General features: G+C 37.7%; 1 protein-coding gene across 1 annotated transcript in view; it reads right to left on the bottom strand.

Annotated features, from left to right (window-relative positions):
• Nucleotides 1-1,829: 1,829 nt before the first annotated feature.
• tmem8b (transmembrane protein 8B) overlaps nt 1,830-21,252 on the bottom strand; it is a 42,598-nt gene continuing 23,175 nt past the window's right edge. Inside the window, exons 7-13 of the mRNA XM_017412218.3 lie at nt 19,618-19,714; nt 19,407-19,530; nt 15,808-15,950; nt 14,391-14,569; nt 12,460-12,606; nt 7,510-7,626; nt 1,830-4,522 (exon numbers count right to left, since the gene is read on the bottom strand). Of these exons, the coding sequence (XP_017267707.1) occupies nt 4,187-4,522; nt 7,510-7,626; nt 12,460-12,606; nt 14,391-14,569; nt 15,808-15,950; nt 19,407-19,530; nt 19,618-19,714 (1,143 nt within the window). The 3' untranslated portion in view covers nt 1,830-4,186. The remainder of the gene's footprint in view (nt 4,523-7,509; nt 7,627-12,459; nt 12,607-14,390; nt 14,570-15,807; nt 15,951-19,406; nt 19,531-19,617; nt 19,715-21,252) is intronic.

Raw genomic sequence — 21,252 nt, 5'->3', positions numbered from 1 at the left:
TGTTTATGGACTTGTTTTAAATTAGCCCAGCATCATTATGGAACAAAATTTACACCCTGCTGTCCATCTGGTCAGATAAAATGAGATCATATTTCCTGGTTGCTATGCAATCATGCATAACAAACACTGGACTTGATTGCGCTCACCAGATGGATGCCTAAACATTACAGATTGACCAGCATGTTTAATAATGAGAAACAGACACTGTAGGTTCAATTAATCCTTTGGCTTTCACCAAATTCAGCCCCTTCTGATTGGATTTTTTTTTGTAATTTTATAATACAACTCCCTATGCTGCTTTATTGTTAAATGTCTTTCTTTGAAATACTGACATGCAGCTTCATCAACAATAGGGTGAAAATTCTCTCAAAAGCTGAATTTTATTAGAGTTAAATGTCTGATTCAGAATTCTCATCCAACCCCATTCAGATACTGAGCTAATGTGACTGGAGCTGAGAGTCATCCTCAATGCATACTCAAATAAACACACTTGTTTATGCATTTATATAAGCTTTTCAATTCAATATTGACAAGATCCTTTAAAAATTGGAACAACTGCACTAAAAAAAAAGAAAAATTGGCAGAGGGCCAGTTGACAACACTTCTTTTTGATGTTCTTTTTAGGTTGTCAAGATTGTGTGGGAAGCACTTTGTTGGGTTTAATTTTATAGTGAAATAATAACATATGAGCCAACAAAATTTGTAAAACATGGTGTTTTAATTATATTGCCCCTTTTTCTCATTTTGTGGCATTGCCAAGCCTTCGATTAGAGGGGGGGAAAAAGAAAATTAAATGTAGTGATTTGTATGGCCTTTAGTGACCTCATTCTATCATATTTTTAAAGCTGAATAGGCAAATGCTGGGTTAAAAATACATGGATAATTAGTTGCAGCAGTCTCGGTTTTGGAATAATCCTCCATCTTAGTCTGCAAAGGAATTATTTGCTTGCAAAGCAAAACAAAAAAAAATTGCACTTCTTATTGGGTGACTTTTTATGCGTGTGGTTTGCTCTGAGCTTATTTAGCTTTAAGAAAAGAAATATGAGAACGATTGCTAGCGTCAACTTATTGGTTTATTTTTATTTTAATATTCCTTTTGGAATGGATTGACATTTGGAGAAATGTTGTTTTCTACATTTTTGCGGTGAGATCAATACCACTCCCATATTTGTTTGGTAAATTTGAAACTATGGCAACCCAACACCTCTAAAGATTTTCATTTGTTCGGTTAGAGCAGATCCAGCCAAGCTGTTGCCCCATGATTCCAGTCGTTTTTGTTCTCAGCTAATAGTTTTGTGGCTGAAGCTTTGTTTGAACATAAAAGGGAGTCGTGTGGCAATCCTTTCAAGACAAGAAAGCGAGTAAGCACACTTTCCTGAATGTCAAACTATTCCTGTAAGAGTCACAGTGACACCGAGTCCATGTATAACTGCCACTTACCGTGCGCTTTAGAATGTGCAAAAAAATAAAATAATTTTTTTTTTTTTTCTGAAATCACCTTGAAAAAAATATCTGATGTGCACAAGGAATGATGGATCACACCTACAAAGAATACAGCAGAAAGTCATAAAAGTCTCCCTGCCCCGCTTTTCCTTTCAAAGGAAGAGAAAGGCCACATATCGACAGCTTGTTCTCATACTGCTGCTGTGTGGAAGAATTATTTATCTCTTGCTCTATTCCTGGGAGGATGCTGTTGACAGCATCTCATCTCACTGTCTGAGAACCACCAGCTTCCATTAGGGCCAAGAATTGCAATATGATGTCTTTGTGAGACGTTTCACCAGTTGCACAGCATTTAAAAGCTTTGAGAGCAGCAAAGTAACACTGAGGCAAAGAAAGAAAACATTTATTGTTCATGAATGTTGTGTCACGCATGTCCTGTCAGACAAGAGCAGGGAGGTGAGGTCTTGGATTGAGGTCTCTTAAAGGGATTGTTTAGAACATTTGAAATGGGGTTGTGTGGAAAGGTTATGAACAATTAATATCTTACTTGTTGCAGATAACTCTTTGAATGGCCTCAGTTTGAAGATTTTAATCCACTGATATATATTATAACTTCCAGATGACGGGAAGCCAGAAGTTGAAGCAACAAAGAACAAGTGCCCCCTAGTGGCTGACAATAGTACAACTCCTAAGTCCCGCCCCTCCATGTAAACAAATTGGACATTTTCCAAACTAAAAACAAAAAATACACTTCCAATAAATTTTTCAGGTATTGATTTCTGTTGATTCACATAGTTCTTACCTTTTCCAATATAATTAGTTTATATTAGTAATTAGAGGCCTAAAGAAAAGTGTCATTGTCACAGTTTGTAGGCTTTTGGGTTATTTGGTCATTTGTGATGATTTTTCTGGGAAAATGTTTTTTTTTTTTGGTTTCAGTCATGTTCGTAGTTTTGTAATATTGTTTTTCAGGATTTTCCCTCAGCTCTTTGGTTACTCAGCACCTTAAACACCTGTGTCTCATCTGTATTGACTACACCTGTTCTCACTCACCCAGCAGTTTTCACTCATCCTTTGTCAGAATCTCTATGTCTCCTGTCTTGTTTGAGACTTTTTTCTTTTCTTTTTTTTTTGGTACTTTCCTGATGGGTGTGCACCTTTGGGTCCACACCTATCAACAATCACCACATCATTACAGGCATGTTACACTGTGTGAATCAATATGAGTGTGTAGGTGGTACTTTTGTATTGAGGGTTAAGTCCCACTTCCCTATTGAACAGAGTCTGGCTCCAAAAATACATTTTGGCTTCAATTCTGAGCAATGGGAGAAGGTGGAATTGCTTTGCCCATCTTTATTAATGTTAATAGCCAGATTAATGGGCTAACCACTAGTCCAAGCAGGGCCAAGACCAAAGTGGATTTTTGCCTTCTTAAAACAACTTCAGTCTCCAATGTTTTTATCCTCTTGACTACCAGGACAAAAAAAACTATTGTCCAGTCACATTTTTTTAAATTCCCCTTACTTTGTAAAGTACCAAAGCCTTCCCATTTGGTATCATTGAAAAACGTCTGCTGTAGACAGCAAAACGAGTTAATTCCTTAGTATGCAGTGGGTGGGAGAGATCCAGGTTTACAAATGTCCTCCACAGAGGACAAATTTGAACTACTGGTAGTCAGGAGAACCCTATTTTGTAAACATTTGCATACAATTCAGTGATCTGAAAATGCAAATAGCAACAACATCAACTAGAAGTAACACTTCCAGCAGGTATAAGAAACTATTTCTGCTGGATAAATGTATAATATGAACTTGAGGTTAAGAAAATAGTGTTTGTATAAACAGCTCTGAAATTGTAGGGATTGGAGTTGCTTTAAAATGGCAGCATTCCACTTTGGTCTTGGCCTCTTAGATTAGCCATTAACTCATCAATCTGGTCAGAATTAAATGTTTTTTCCAAATGGAGGTCATTCAAAGAGTGACCTATAATGGGTAAGATGTTAATTGCTCATAACTTTTTTCCCGAAAACCCACTTTAAACAAGCTGAACTACCCTTGTAAATGTTTTCACCTCCCCTTTCTTCTCTTTCAAGAACTTTGGAACTGCTCCTTCCACAAACAATAGAAACATTCATGTGAAAGTGATACATTGCAATCTCAAAATACAGTCTAACATTCCACATGACAACTAGGTTTTACATTTGTGATGCCCCACTCTTGTTTCTACTCTTATAAAAATGTACAGAATAACATTTTTGTGTCTCAGTGCAAAAGATATATTTCAAAAGAATTTCAGAAAAGCCGTGCCCTTGATGAATGTCCATCCGTGCCCACCATTCAGTACCGTCAAGTAATTGGCCCGCTTACATGACCAACAATAAATAACCGACAGAAGCAGTTTTACAGTCACCGTCAGATAGCAGCAGTGTTTCAGCTTTAACTTTAAATACATATTCACAAACAACAGTGTGTCAATATTCACCCACAATTTGTCAGAACTTTAACTATAGATAATAATTATTACATACTGATCATAATTACTGTGACCGTTACAACAAAAAAGAGTTCTAGATCGTCACATCAGGATTAAAGTATTTACATTGCAATTTTTTTTGTTGTTGTTGTTGGTATTTTTCTTTTTTTAAAGTTCTGTGGCTTCAATTCCTGTGTGTGAATTTCCCAAGTAAAAGAAGGCAAAGAAGTGTCTCTAAGGTAAAAAAAAAAAAAAGGGAGCTGAGAGTTTATCAGCTGGTACAGATGCTGTTGATGGATATGATGGCTGGATCCACCAGGCCCAGTTCCTCGTGTTCGTTCACGCACAGCTGATAGCCGCAGCCCCGCTTACGTTTCAGCGGGGTCACCTTGGCATCGGGCTTGGCACGAGGTGGCAAAAGGAAACCCACGCTGCCTGCGATCAGCATGTGCCAGATGCTGTGTATGTAGAAGTAGTTCTCCTCCGTCTCTACGAAGGCATACAACGCCACGGCGGACGTGGCGATCATGGTGCCAGGGAAGAGGAAGAAGACCCAGCGTTTCCAGGTAGGCGGGTAGCAGCGCCGGCGACGGATGGTGCGCACAGTCTGACAGAACATCAGAAATGAATAGTGTTTTCAAGTCAAATAAGTTATAAGTTGTAACTGTGCAAACCTCTTACAATACATGCACAACATGTGTGAAACAATAAAAGAGAAAAGAAAACATAAAACGAATAAGTAAGGCCTCTTGGATTTTCTTTCCCATTTAATTGCACAAACAGGGTATTTTATCTGGACACAGATCATTGGGATGGGAGCTCACATGTAAAGTCATTAAAAATCGAGACCAACAGGATTTCAATACAGCACCAGTTGATGTTCTTATTGGAGGAACTGAGGGAGTGAGTCCTTCATTAATCCAGTAACGCTTCAGCGAAAGTGTATCACACTAATCAGCAGATGGGTTTGACTCAGTACTCACTCCTTTATCTGGTTTGTCATCTACACTCATGTTGTTTAGCAGAAACTGGATGCGGTGTCACTTCTGGCCTAATCAAGGAAATGTGCTCTTTTGTTTTCTCTCTAAAGTGGCCTGAAAACGTCACAAGCAGCAAGCAGAGCGCAGAGAAAACCATCAACATTTCACTTCTTTCTCTCTCAGTTTTTATTTAGTCCATAAACACTGATTACTTCTTTATATTCTTCTACAAAATGTGACCATAAATCATTTTGATATCATCTGAGGAAATGTAAGTTCTTCACGAGTGACAACGATAATTACAAATATTTGTGCAGGAAATGGCTGCGATTAAGTTATTAAGTTTAGATTGAGGACCGATAATCTGTGTGAAGCAGAGTAAAAAAAAACATAAAATTTGTTTTTACTGTTTGAGTCTCTCGGGAGCTGCACGTTTCTCCTGTTAAAGCAAACAGTTCGCAACCAGGATGGTCTCTTCACGCTCGAGTCAGGGACCTCGTTTAGATTGGAAAATTAGGGATATTTGGAATTAACTGCTCTGAACCACCACCACCACCCCCCCCTCCTTCCTCTGGCTGTTAATGACACCCCTGCACAGCAGCAGACGCTCTGTGCCCTCCGCTCCACTGATCTAATTTGGTTGTGTCTGGGAACATTCAGAATGCCGAGCTTTGCAGAAACATGACAAGCTGAAATGAAAGGGCTCTTGTAGGGAAACGTGTGATGCTCGATCCGAGAGGCAAAAGACTGAACGCAGGCATACTCCGCTGAACAGCACAAGCTCAAGTTTTTCTTTAAAAACTGCAACATTAGCATGAGAGCCGGGTGACTTTTTCTGGAAGAGTTGCAGAGTGGAGCTCAGTTTGTGTGTGGTCTGATTTGCCCATGGGGAGATATTAGAAATGATGTGTCAGAGTTTATATTCCCACTCAATACATCTTGTCACAATATACATGGCCATAATGCTTGCATTTTTTATTTATCAAGTGATATATGTCAACAAGCCATCTATAATTGAAATACAAATCTGCCTTAGCCTAAAGAAACCCAGAAACCTCTACTAAAGAAATAATCGAAGCTTCTGACATTGTTATATTTCAGCTGCAGCATTGATTTAAATGCATTGCTGTTAATCAGGGAAGGGTTTTTTTACTATCTCAAAATATAATGCTTCCTCCTTTTTTGTACTAAAGCTGGAGGGTTTACAAGGAGGAATTAATAAGTACTCAATCTCTTATTATTTCTGTTGAATCCTCCAGCTCACAGAAAGATCACATTTATAGATGAAACTTCGGCTTTTTATTCAACGCAAAGCTTTCTCCGAGGAAACCACAAAGCTTGTTTTCTAACTCATGTCAGAAGTTTAGTGTTAAAGGCTCTATTTATTCAAGAACCTTGCCTGAAAGACTATTATTTTTTATCTTCTCAGCTGAGGGAGCACATTATGATTCAAAGAGTCACTGAAAGTACATGCAGGGTTATAATGGAACTACAACCCATAACTAATAGGCACGGGCAGAAGAAAAAAGTTTTAAAGCCCCCTCTGTACTTACTTAAACTTACTTTATTGGTAAGGAAACCACAGTTTTTAGCTACAAACATGTTCCAGCTGTTTGGAGATTACAATGACAGATTTTACACCTCGTGGCAAAACAAACATCAGGAGTATATGTTTTATATGCATTAAAAAAGCTCAGTTTTACATGTTAGGCACAACTGTATTCTCCTGTGCAAAACTTTTTAAAGCACTCATAATTTCTTTATACTTTGCTTCCAAGCAGCCAGATTTTCTTGTAATCATTAAAGTGGTCTTGATCAGTAGTTCTTCAGACTTTCTCAAAGTCTTTAAAAAGTATTTCTTTAGACTTTAGTCATTTTTAAAATAATTTTCTGACCAGTTCTTGTACCATAACAGCACACTGTGCAGTGTGCATTTTAAAAAAAAAAGTGTAAGGACCAAAAAAAAAAAAGATTTTCTCCAACAGATGCATCATCTTTCCGGTGATCAGCTCATTGGGAATCATTTTGTAACAAAGCGCCTTAAAAATCCAATTTAAAGTGTTTTTTTTATTGCCAAGTTGTCTGTCATGTGTCAACACAACATTAATTCCTCCTTTGAGTTCGGGAGCATTTTTATGCCTGAATCAGAGTTAAGTGGCTCAACAAACAAACAAAATAACATTCATTTGAAAATATTCATGTATTGGATTGAAAATAAATGATAAAGCAGCCAAAGACTGAAAGAAAAAATAAATAAAAGACATTCAGAAAGCATAAAAAAGTGACTAAGCAAGACCACTTTAAAAATTACAAGGAACACAACATGAAGAAATGAAAGATGACTCAAAATTTCTGCACAGTATTGATTTAAAATAATTATTTTTTTTATTCTCTGAAAATAAATGTCCTTGCTGAGTTGTTAGAATTTTAAGATTTAAACAATTTGAAGTGAATTATTATTTTATTCGCTCGTTGGAACAATCCAGTGCAGTTGTATGCAAGTTTTAAATGTCATCCCTCTAACATTTTAATACACTTATTTTGTTTAACACAATACAATAAAATGTGGTTGCAGAACAATCTTCTGATTTCTTTAAAAGAAACAGTTTCTTACCCATGCTACCGCCATGATGCCCAGTGCGAACAGGCTCGGCCCCAGCAGGTTCCACAGACCGTGACGGTCCAGCTGCAAAGCCATGGACAGAGACATCGCCCCCAGCAGATACAACACCTCCACAGAGAAGAAAAAAAGACACGTGGATCAATACCTGCCCTCCATAAACACTGTCAACACCACTGCATCTCCAGTAAATGAGAGGGTGATTGTGTCGACATGTGGCAGCACAGCTCTCCCTTTGCAGCTTTTTTGGGATCTTTTCTCCAGATGTGCAAAAAAAGGTCTCTGCAGCTTTGTATTAAATCATTTAATGACTCATAAAACCATAAGAGATGTTAGTTTTAGTTTGCACTTAAAGCTGCTTTTCATGTTTCACTACCTTGAATGTCTGTTTGTCACTAATTGATAATGTGATTCATTTTTCCTCTGATGGATTTGTTATGCTAAATAGTGAATAATTTTATATATCTTTTACAATTTTCCTCTCATGCTCCTGGGCACAGACTTGTAAAACGTGCCTCATTTATCAAACAAGCGAGATCTGCTCGCAGATTTTTTTGTGTTTGCAGTCTTTGCAATGTTTTGTTTTGTTTTTGTCTATTTGTGTTCACTAACTATAGATGTGTCTTAGTGTAAGAGTTTGATATCTCTGTGCTAACATGGCTTTCCTCTGGCCATCTGTCATTCTCTTTGCGGTCATTTGGTCTGTTTATGATTCTTTTGTATTCCTTTTTGTCTCTTTTTTAGCTGTTTTGCATTTTATTTGGCATCTAGCTGTGGTCATTTTGCATCTTTGTAATAATTTGAACTACTACAGAGTTAACTATATTGATCCCCCACTTCCACCGCCCACAGCCAGAGCTGATTTTCACAAACAGTAAAATGTGTGAAACCAAAGTTAAAAGCTACTCATTATGCTAATGTGCCACCAGTTTGATGTAGAACACGACTGCATCTACTGAGATAAGGTGAAGTCACAATGAGTATTTTTAAGAGCTTGCAGAGAAATTCCTTGGACTAACAATAGATCTAATGCTAAAAATAATACCAGTTATTTTCCATTCTTTTCTTCTCCAAACCACACTTGAACATAAAGCCACGGGATAACAAAGAGATAAAGTGAAAGAGAGAAAAAAAATCAATATGTTGTAAACTTGTGCTTTAGGAGGACTTCAGCCTGTGCAGGATGTCTGGGGTTTGCATTTTTAGTGTCTGCTGGGCAACAGGAGGAGAGATTGGGGGGGTTGGGTGTAGTGACCCAACTGCAGGAGAATACGACTAATTGACACAAACCAAGGAGAAAAGGAGCTACGCGGCGCAGCCTGCAGGACCCTGAGCAGCCTCCATCATCAGTCATACCGTGCAGACGCACTCAAACATGCATGCACTGTAGACAGGCATGGATGCACTGACACTCAAAGGCAGGCTTTTTTACTGTAATGAATCATTATCTGTCACTGTGACAGATGAGCTTACAGAATCTCTTGTGCAAGTCTATTTTTATCAACTACACAAATTTTCGTGCTCACCAAGACGCAGTAACACAATCGCACACAGTGTTTGTGCATATGTGAGCAACACGTGCCTGATGGCAGCACCGCAGCAGGCTGTCTAACAGGGTCAAATGTGTTGAGAGTCAGTGAAAATTTCATAAATGGAACACGAACAGACCAGGTTTCAGTCTAATCTTATTATTTATTAAATGTGGGGTTGTGAAGCTAATTAAAAATTTAATAACGCTGAAAACCTTTTTCCCCGTTAAAAGGTCATCGCTCCGACTATTCTAACCTCCTTCTATTAATGGCTGCAACTGTGATTGCTAATAACATTCTGCTGATTTGTTGAGCTCTATGTCAATTACCACACAGTGATGTTACAAAATCCCTTGGTTGAATAAAACTAAAGTCACATTTTTTATTCACACTTCCAAACTAAACAAATGTCTTAATTATTCAATAGTACATTTTGAAATCTCATATTCAACACTCATGATCTTAATCAACTTTCTTAAAGGTAATGCCAGCTTTTTATCATAACTTTGCCAGGTCTTTTATTGGTTTTTGCGGTCATCATTATTGCCTGCCGAGACGAGACGGTTTTGCTCGTGTCTGTGTGTGTGTCTTTGTTTGTCAGTAGTGTTAGCAAAAAATCATATGAACAACTGAATGGATTTTAATGAAACTGTCAGAAAGTAATCATATAATGTACATCTACAAGTGATTAATCTTTAGAGTGAACCTGATTTAAGATGGCTGCCACCAGTAAGCAACTCTAGCCAACATAACATTGCTATAACTCAGTTTTACAGATATGTAGCTAATTTTGGAGTGGTAGTAGCTGAGCGTCATCCTCAAATGCTGACAGACCACGTGAGATCTTACAGTATTGCATGAGATCCCTCATAATGTCATTTAGAGTACAAGGTTTGACCAAAACCCTTCTCATCATAAGACGATTTTAGTTTAAAACTCTGGAATGAAAGGAGGCAGGTGATATGCATTCCTCTTTTTATTTCTATTAGTAATTTAAAAAACTGCATTTAACAACACCTCAGACATTAAGCAGGCAGGCAAAGATGCAAGATGAATCAGAATGATTCTAGATTCCCTTCATAATTTCTGTAGATCGTCTGAATTTATTTATTGAGCACCAAAATTTGGGGTTTTGTTGCATCAAATTAGCAGCAGTTCCTCAGGAGAAAACAATGTTATGAAAACTGTTCCAAAGATTTGCATTATTTTTCTTTAAATTAATGAAACAGACATGTAGTTTTAAGCAAGTTAAGATTAACAAATGACCTCAAGATCCTTCAGGAGGCAAACTCGCAAGACGCTGACGTATTTGTGAGGACTTTTATGGCTTTGTGGTTTACTTGTGTGCTGCGCGCACACAGACACACACACAATCAGGCGATGCTGGTCTTTTACCCTCCACTGGTCACAGACGTCTACAAATATACACACGCAGCACAACACACACATTGTCTCTTTCAAGTACACAAACACACATAGTTCCTCTTGCCAGTCCTGACATGTGCGATTTGATTAGTGACTGCATACTGCCGCACTAAGCAGAAATGAAAACCCTAGAGGACAGCAGATGTTCATACTCACCCTCCCTCACACAACTCCACCCCGTCTCTGAGCTCCCACTCTCCCTCCCTGTCTCATTTATAGACAGGGACACACATTGGCACACTCACACACACACACGCACACTTTCCCTCCGACTGCTCCATATTGGTGTGCAGCCAGAGGGTGACCCAGGGAGAAGGTGCACCTGTTAGTGTTTATTCTTTGCAATATGTCAAAGAACAGAGAATTTAGTACACCACTTCACTGCCTCTAACACTCTGATCTCTTAATTTATAACCAAAGATTGAGACAAATGTGAGATTAGTTTGTACGCAGCTCCGTAGACCTCAAATTTCTGTTCATGTTTTGTTTTTTTGTATTTTCAGCTGCTGACATCTCAGTTTAGGTGCCACCACGGATAATGCGCAGGTGGAAAACCATGAAAAGATTTGGTTACAAAAGTTGGAATTAAAGGTCGTATTTAATGTTTCGCCAAACAAATCAAATAGCTTAGTTTGCTAAATTCTTGCTTTAAAGGTTAGATAAATAACTGAGTCAATTAAAGAGCTTCTAAAGCCGATAGTGCGAAAAAAAAAAAAAAAACTTACTCAAATGGACTGCAGGTAAGCCACATGGTGTAAAATCAATAAGTAGTTGAGATACTTTGAGCTTCAGCTGGAAAAGAAAAGCCTGAGTATCTGTTCAATGAGCTCTTTTCAGACAAGTGATATATAATATTAATGGTTCCATCAATCTTCTAAAATGATGGCATTCTGTCAGTCAAATATGGATCGCTTTTATATTAATGCTTTTCACAGCTTCAGTGAGGCACAGACACCAACGATACAACTGTAATCTTTGACATTCATGCAGAATTACCTGAATAACATCCAAAGTGCTCAGAGTTTTCTGATTACCAAATTTCACATTGCTGAGACAACTCATATCAGCCTGAGGACCATACTGAGTGAAACCAGCTGCTTATAGATGGGAGAAGTTAGAATTTACTGAATAGTTGGGTTACAATATGGCCTATTTTGAAATCTTGCTGCACTTAAAGTAACAAGAGTAACTGTTAGCTCTAGAAAAAAAAACACATTCTCAACACCTGTATGTTGTTTCAGACAAAAAGAGCCGACTGTCTACCTGACAGATAACCATTTTACTGTCTGCATGGTTTTAAATTCTACTGCAGTCAGTCGATATAAAAATGGAAAAATGTTTGTGCTGTGTGGCTGTGTCTATTAATGAGATTTAAAACACTTCAAAATAACCGTAAAATAAGTCTATACCACTCTTATCTTGAGAATAAATGTTTTAACATGATTATAAGCATGGAAACCATTTATGTACAAATTCCAAATGCAAAGCAATTGCATTGTAGTTGTCCAGAGTGATTATTTGTTTTGGCTTTTCAGGTGAAAACTAGTCCCAAACGAAACCGGTGTCACTGTAGAAAGGTGTTTAGGATTTTCTCTCAACTGAATATGTTGTAAATATTTTTTTCTGTCAGTTATTTTTTTTTACATGTTTTCCTTTTTAAATCTGATTATTCATGGCTGGAAGAAATTCACAAAAAATAGCTCTTTTTAAAAGGGTAAAATCGTATATTAAGCTGAGGGAGATAAATGTCGCTATTCCCAGCTAAATTTAAAGCAATACTTAAAGGTGTGCAGCAACAAAAACCTGATGGGATCATGTGTGGATGAGCGTTAGTTCTGACTGACTTCAGGATCAAATGAGGTCAGAGTTTCTATATCAAAACATTTAGTCTTTTAATTCATTTTCTTTTGACAGTTCTTTTACAAACCCTTTCCACACTAAAAGGCTGTTGTAACTTGATACTTTTTCTTAAATCCCAGCAGAAACTCACCTGTTTGATGATGGACTTTAACCTGGCCATAGCGATCACAGTGACCCACACTGACATGAGCGACCCGAGGAAGTCACAAAACTGCAGGACGTCATACTCCATGATGCAAAAGACCACGATCCCCGGCTGGTCACACGCGTGGTAAAACTAAGGGAAGAGATCGAAAAGATTGCAAACATTTCAGGAAAATTTACAGCATTTTAAAAACAGGTGCGTGTTGAATATTTAGGTAGCTGAGCTGAACGCTAACATGTTCATTCCTGTCTCACAAGATGACTTAACTTAGTTCAACAATTTACATGTTTTATATGAAATTTGTTCAAATTAAGTTATAGGTGGGTTTAGGTCAAGGATAAATTTAAGTTAAAATTAGGTTTAAATAAAGTTAAATCGATTGTAACGTCTCAGTCAAAGTCAGCTTTTTAAATGCATCTCTCTTGAATTTGGATGGTCAGTTTTAGCCGAATTTGTTCAATACTTCACAAACTATATTTAACCCGTTGTGCAGCAGAACTCAAAGGATTATGATAAAGAAATTCGCTTTTTCCATAAAATAAATCTCTGGCCTGTGCATGTATATCCAGCTCCAACATGACACAGCTAACATTGTGCTATTTTTTCTACATATTTATTTGTCTTCCATGCAAACAGAAATAAAACGGGCTTGCTTTTCTTCAAAACAACTCAACTGGTCATCTCAACAGGACCCAGCAACGTATTGTAACACATTTGGTAGTCCTGCAGCTGAAAAGTTTTTGAATAAATGTCAGGATGAAGATTTCTGTCTTGTTTACCTCTTTTAAGTGTTAGCTTCAGACCCTAGGGCTTCTCTGTGTTCACAAAAATGCTTTGAGGAACAATAATGGCTGTATTTTACTAAGAATACAAAAAAGACCTGTGATGTGACAAACAACAGTGACAAGGAGCTGAGAATATATGACGTAAATCAGCAAACAAGCATGTTCAGAAATAAACTAAGCCATACAAAGAATAGGGATAAGTAGAGCACTGTGAAGATCGGAGTCATCCGAATAAAGATGATGCATGTTGTGCTTTGTTCAACCAGAGCGTTCAACTAACAATTACTTTCCCTGTTACAGTGCTGTCAGTTTCTCTTTATTTAGCACGTTTGGTTTGGTGAAACTCAAATAATTAATTTCTGGAACTAGTTCCTCAAACCTCACTCAGGCCTAAAAGATTAAGGAGACAATGCACTTCAACATTTTTCCGACTTATTTACAGCAGATAAGGTTGCACAGTTCAGTCTTAGAGTTGTGGTGCTGTCACTGACTGAATTCAAGGATATTTTAGCTGGAAGTTACAGACAATAGCTTAAAAATACTGAAGTATGCAAAATCTTTAATGTGTCAACACAAAAGGAGAATGTTGGTTTTACTAATTGTGCCAGTGTTTTAAGTAAAGTTCTAATTCTGAATGTGACAGAGGTTTCAGGGTTCTATTTTAATCTATCTCTCTTAGAATAATTTTTGATAACACATTTCATTTCTAAAAAAAAAAATTCTTTTATTTAAAAAAATAAACCTGATTATAATTGTAATCATTATTTGAATTACCACCAAAAGCGCTTGCATGTCATCATTGGCCTCGTGCATATTTATCATCAACTGTCAATCAGCGGAACAGCGTGACACCAATGTCAGAGATTCGTATTGCGTCGCCTGCCTGCTCACTTATGTTTATGTGCATCTTTGAGCTCGAACACAACACAAACAAACCAGGAACAAACTCCTAAATGATGATCACAATCAGTGCACTTCTCCCATTCACAGTGACTGACTTTGTTTATCTCATGTCTCGTTAAACAGCTGCTGAATATAAATCAGCAGCACCGCTTTCCTGTTGTTTGTGCTTCCATCAAATGCAAAGGTACTCCCTTCAGACGCAACTTTGATCGTTCTGAAGTCACTCACCGTGGAGAAGAACATGGTGAAGATGTAGACGGAAGCCTCCAGCAGGTAGTGGCTTCGGATGGCGATGGCCACAGGCGGGACGAACATCAGGTTACTGAGACAGAGCAGAAGTGTAGAGAGAAGCTGGAAGCTGTAGGAGTAGGCTTCTGAGTTGTCGGTGCACCCCCAGCCGTTCCAGCCTAATAAACAAAACTCCTGTCAGTCCTGGAAGCTTTTGTGATGATACATTTTGTAGATAATAAAAATTTATCGTAAACAAGTCATGTATTTTCTAAGTTCTAAATAACCTTAAGAAAGTTGGCTTTAAAAGTTTGGCTATAAGAAAAGAAGAACTTTAAATGGAAGGTGAAGCCATTTGTTTTTTCAATCTTTGGCTTTGAATTTAACAAATCTCCTCAAGTATATAAAATATTTATGCTATGACAAAATTAATGTCTTATGAGTCCTTTTTTGAGAAGTAGCTTCTTTGTAAAATTCTAAATCAGGCATGTTAAGTTGTTTACCCGACACAATAAAGCCTCCTGGAACAGCTTTTCCTACAATGGATCCTTATCAAAAGGAAGATTGAACAGGACAGAGTGGAAAACCTAGTTTGTTTTAGTTGTGTGTTTTTTTGCTTATGAGTTTAAAGCATAGAAACAAAACACCAAAGTTAAAAATGTACACAGACTGAATTAAATATTTGTGAGCACTGTTAAACAGAGGTTTTGCAGAGTCAGGCAGGCCAAGGGCAAATGCTGAGCCCAGAGGGTCTGCCAGGAAGCAGAGACACACATGAAGTATGACATTGAATTTAAAAGGGGGGAAAAAAACAGGCTTTGATAAATAAGGATCAAAGGCAGGATTTTAAAAAGCCTCTGAGGACACACTTAGTTTAGTTTCATAAGCTCATCTTTTATTAAAAGGCGGTTGTGATTAAGCGTGTGTTTTATTGTCTTCTAGAAACAGCTTAGTAGGAGATTAACACACAGCCATGTTGGACAGTGGTGCCTACAGTTTAACTGCAGTACAGTCAGTGGCTCTTTGTGATGGTTCTCCTTCCTATTTTCTAGTCTTTAACACTTTAATATTCCCATTTCCTCATACTTCATCCTCATCCTTCTCTTAGAAAGCCTAAAATCAACTCCAGTAGTTACTATATGGCTGCACATTAGTGTCTTTATTAAGAAAAAAAGACATCCTTCAATGTTCACCACATTAATTATATCTCCGCCTATATAAAAACGTGTTGGACATTAAAAAAAAAATCTACACTGAAGAAGACATTAGTAGACAACTTAATTTGAATTAAGCTCGCAGTGGGGATGGATCGAAATCAGCGAGCGAAGAGTGAAGAGGAGAAAAGCTTTTCTTGTCAGCCTGACACAAACGCTGACAAATCGTCGCGCTGCAACAGCTTTCCCGCATAAACGCTCACCTGCTTTGCATTCGCACGCAGCATAAAGGTAGTTGTTGGTGCGCAGGAGCTTGCACTGTCCATATGTCCCGCAGTCATTGATGCACGGAGTCAAGTACGAGCGCATGTACACCTCTGCTGTTACGTTGGTGCATGCTTCGAATCTGCAGAAAAGACACGGGTAGGCAGGTGGACACAGCTGTCACCATGGGGACATTTTAGCTGACAATTAATTCTTATACCAAGATGATGGAGCATTTTATTCATTGTTCTTTATTCATTGTTCATCTCATAAACTGTTATGCTGCAAGCCTAATAATAATTTTAATTGTTTAAGCAACTGTTTACTTATTTGCAATAAACACAAACCTTTAAAACAATACCACATTTTTGTTTCTTTATTGGACTTCAGTTGGAAAATTGCTTGGTCAGAACTGCAGCTGTATAATTCTTTCTCTCTCTAGTTCAATTAGTGGCGTTGGCACCTTTATTTGACACCTTTTTTTTCTGTATATTTGGCAAGTCGCCTGTTTTAGCATTCTGTGGTGTTTGGCTTTTGCAGTGAATTTATTTTATTACTGTCAAAAGATGCTGAATAAAACAAAATTTTTTTGGCCAAATAATAAACACATCAGGCCAGATTGGAGGTGATTCCTTCACTATTTGGACATCTCCAGTTTGTAAAAAAAAAAACATTTTATGGCCTTATCTGTCTACTGTTTGGCAAAATAGGATGGTTTATATGATAAACAATTTGGTAAACACCATGTAAATACAGTTATTATTAAGGGTGTCAATGGAAAAGCATTGAAGCACCATTGATAAATGGTGATGTCACTAATGTTTGAGCTGTTTAAAAGTTTAAAATCTTTTGAAACAGACTCTTCTTACTGTTAAAACCCTTTGTGGTACATATACAAATTATACATAAAAATGTATGCATTTTTGTCTTCTGTCACCCAGTGTGTCTCTCACTGCTGTAGGACTTATGATTTCCTCTCCAATCCCCCCAGAACGCAGAGTGCACAGCCAAGCTTGCATAAATTCATATTTTAACTCAAAATAATCTCTTCAAAAGTAGAATGAAGGGTCTTTTTAACTTGTCATATCTCCTACATAAAACACTGTAGAAACGTAACAATTCACATGTGGGACCATCAGAGTCTTCAGCTGCTCACGATTCAAGAATTGTTTTTAGATGTGACTCGTAGTTTCTGTTTGTTTGTCTGTCCCTCATTAACTTGGCGGTCAGGAAGTGGCAGTAGTTACCATAGTGACCATAATGAGCCACTGGCAGCAGCTTGGTTCTTTTTACACTTTTTATACTTTCTACATAAAAATGTAGGCATTTTGTCTTAAGATTCTTACAAAGTTATGTTAGAATTCTGGGAATTGGCACCATTCGCATTTTTTAGGACATTTTCTAGCTAGCACATTATTATGGAGCCATTTGTATTTCAATGGAGCCGACTGTGCTGCTTTGTAAAATATTCTGAAGATCAAAATGCAATTTTCTATTTCAGACATGTGAAATTACTTAGTTATTAGGTTTGTTACGATTTTACGAATTCCAACTATACTGAAGGATATACGAAAGCAGTTCACTGCAAATTCTGCTTGTTCTCTACAAGCCAAAAACAAAACCACAGCTCTAATTTAACCTTCATGAGGTATTTTGATTAAGTAACTAAAATTGAATTTTTCCTAAATTGCTCCACATGCAATCAGAGAAAACTGCCTCATTATCGTTTCCAAAGAGGTGTTTGAAACAAAACAAGTTAATATTTTGCTATTCACCTAAATGCAACTCCAATTATTATATTTATGTTCATTTCTAAATAAATAATGGATGATAAATAAATTCTGTTTAGCAGCAGAAAATGAAACTACAGGACATAACAAGTGTGGGGGTTTTGTCTTTTCTTACAACATTTTTCTTTTTTTTAAATGATAAAATTGCTCCCTGTTTGATTTGTGCATTGTTTCAAAGAACATAATTACAGCTTTAAAAAGGAACTGTCACCAGTCGCAGTGCCGCTCCTTTTCTATAGCAAGGCTGGACCGATTTAGCATGTTTTAAAGTGTGAAATGTAACACACAGCTTTGTGAACGCTGTCACCATTTTCATACCTCAGCTAAGGCTTTAGAGTGAGGATGAGAACATGTCCCACACCATCTGTTATTATCTGTAATTCAGATTCAGCTGGAACTCTCAGGAGGGCCAGGAAACACATTCTAATTCAATTCTGTTCACATTTTTGGGCCATTAAATGTTTGGCATAACAGCTCAATCTGATGAAAGCCAAATACCTTGGAATTTTTTTAAAAAAAAGGAAAAAAGAGCAAACTGTTTGATGTCTTAATGAAAATAATCTGAAGATGTACTATAACAAATATTTAACATCTTGTTTTGTGATTATCTTCCTGCCACAGACTGTAAATATTGTCTCATTGAGGTTGCTGTGGGGTGTTGGGACTAAGCCTGGACTGATTATGAGACTATCAAAAATTTATGAGCAACAGTCAGCCAATTCCACTCAGTGAATTTTTGCTTGTAAATCATGTTTTTTTGAGATATTCTGGGTTAAACCCTCCAGAGAACACAGTTTACACAGTTGTTTCCATTTTAAAGGTGGAGTTAGTTATTTGCAGAAACGGTTCACTTTCCTGCCAAGAGTTGGATTAGAGGAGAGATGCTCCTCAGGTGTAGTGAGAAGGACTCTGATCTTTGGATAGAGCAGCCCAGTTCTGTTTGACATGTGTTTTAATGAAAGGAATAGTTCAGATCTTTTGAAGTTGGGTTCTGTGGAAAGATTCTAACCAGCTGATATCTTACCTGTAGCGGACAGCTTTTTGGATGATCTTAGTTTGGAGGAATACTTCTGACTGGACAGATGTGAGGCCAGGACTGAAATGGGTTGGTGTTGTTTGAAAACAGCTCCAATCTCAAAAAATTCAAAGTGCTTCAAACAAAACCTATTTTACAAATCTTTACACTGCTGTCAATTTTACATTACACCGTTGTTCAAACAGAAATATTATGGTATCCATGCAGGAAGTGCTTCGAGATAGCTCAGGTAGCCACTACTAAGGCCATAAGCACTTAAAAAATAACTATTCAATGTAAATGACCATGTCGTGAAACGTTAAAGGAAATGTAAAGCTTTATAAGATAGCATAAGCTTGAAACACTATAAAATTTTGGAAATTGGAGGTAACATGTCTGTAATCCACTTTTGTCTGGGCTCTGTATGGACTAGCTGTGAGCTCATCAATCCACTCAGAATTCAACTATTTTTCAAAACTGAAGCATTCACAGAGCTATCTAAAACAGATAAAATATTAGTTCTACATACCCATTCTGCAGCACCCTACTTCAAAAAGAGCTGAACTATTGCTTTAAGCTCAGCTACAGTTTCTGGCCGAGGTCTCCAATTCAGCATAAAGCTACAGAAACTCATCAAGTTCAAGTTAAGAGAGAAAATATACTCGTCTCAAAATAGCTACCCATTTATGTGCGGACATGAAATACTGTATATTACAATGTTGAAGTTGCTCCATGATTCTTTTTTAATGTAGATAAATTAGATTTTCCAGTGAAGCAGTTTAGCCCATCTCACCCATGTTCAGTGGCGCACAGAGAGCGCAGACTGAGGTACCAAGTGCCTGTTTGTGGGTAGGGAATTCTCAGTTTGGTAATATTAGCAGACACGTTCACAGAGAGGAAAAAGCCAGCCACCGATTCTAAAAATAAAACAAAAGTTAAACTGTTAGTTCAAGAGTTATCGTGCCGGAAATTTTCTTATTTTCTTAACGGTAAATTTGACATACCTGATTCACATTTCAGTGACGAGTTTTCTCGCAAGAAGAGAGGCATCCCGTGGTTAAGGCAGCCAAAGACTGTGAGATTAGCTCCTTTCAGGGTAGACTGCGAGGAGAAACACAAGCAAATGCCAATCAATCTGTACAACCATCATCTGCTGCCGTCGTGCCGGTGAGCTAACGCTATTCATGATTACCCCAGGCTTCTTTTCTCCTCAGCCATGAAATTGTATACTTTAAAACTAACAAATCAAGTGAAACTGCTCTCCTTCTGTCTGCCAAAGGCACCTAAATGAAGATGTCGGCAGTTTATCTCCTCACAGCATCAATTATACATTAACATGTTCATGCGGTAAAAGAAAAAACATCCAGGGGAATTATTCAGGTGTTAGGATGAAAATGCTAATGCAAAGTGGCTCGTTCTGCAGGGTGGTGAGACAGTCCGGCTCAGTGTCAAACTTGGAACAACAGGAGTGCAAATGGCAATAAAAGAGTAGATGTATTCATAAAACATTAGAGTGCACTCAAGCACCTCATCTGACACTTCACAAGGTTCAAAATCCCACTTAGGCACAGTGTTGCTGTCTTTCGCAGTGAAGAGGAGGCACAGCCGGGCAATGAAGTGTTTTACAACTAATATGAAAACTGTCCAACTAAGTTACTGAGCTAGAAAGTGCCCTCAGAATAAGTTGAAGTCATTCCATCGGAGACAACAAACTTTATAGAACACGATTCAGTTCATTAAATGCTTTTGTTTTGAGTCCAGAGGGAAATATGCTTGATGGTGAGGATGACTTAAGGCAATTATTTTTGGAATAAATAAGATCTCTGTTTCCCACCCCCATAGCACAAAATGAGCATAATGTATATGCAGGGAGTTGGGTAAGTTGTTGATTAATGCCATGCCTGAGAAACATTTTGCCAGGTGCTGAGATTTCCAGCTTCCTAAACTCACCATCTGGCCTGTACTCTCTTGGTACTAAGACTAAATCACGTCCACTGGCATTTTGAGATGGCTCCTACCCCCTTCTCCCTACATTTCATCTCCACTCTCCCCTACATTTTGAAGACGGAGGATTAAGCAAGAAACACTGAAGTGTGGAATACTGAAAGGGCCCTCTCAGACACACAGGCCCAGAGAAAGCAAAAAGAGGGTAAGAAGTCCTTAAAGCCAGATTCTCTGTTTTCAGTTCAAAAGGCTGAGTGAAAAGCAGAGTTTTTTTTTCTTTTTTCATTCTAGCAGCAGCATGTCGATGTTGGTGTGACGCTTGATCCTCTGCTTTGATCCAAACCGAAATAACTCAATGGCTTTTTGATGGATTGCAGACATTTTCTGCAGATATTTAACACATTTAGAGGGTGAATTCAAATGATTTTCTAGTATTATCAGCAGACATTTGCATTCGTTGTCCCTAGGGGATGAATCTTACTGATTAAGAGATTTAACATTTGAAGTTTGAACACACACACAAAACAACATGCTGTAAAATCTCCAACAGATGTTCATGTTCTAAAGACAGTCATTGTAAAGAGCTGGATGATCTTTCTCTTAGCATCAGTTCAAACATAAAACTGTCATTTGCTGCATCTAAACAGGAATCAGTGTGAAAATCCACAAGATCTGATCTTTTTAGCTGATACCTG

This window comes from Kryptolebias marmoratus, linkage group LG1 (genome assembly GCF_001649575.2).
Source record: "Kryptolebias marmoratus isolate JLee-2015 linkage group LG1, ASM164957v2, whole genome shotgun sequence".
NCBI classification, from domain to species: domain Eukaryota; kingdom Metazoa; phylum Chordata; class Actinopteri; order Cyprinodontiformes; family Rivulidae; genus Kryptolebias; species Kryptolebias marmoratus.
The sequence above is the reverse complement of the archived record's forward strand: the minus strand, read 5'-3'. Positions and strand labels throughout refer to the sequence as shown.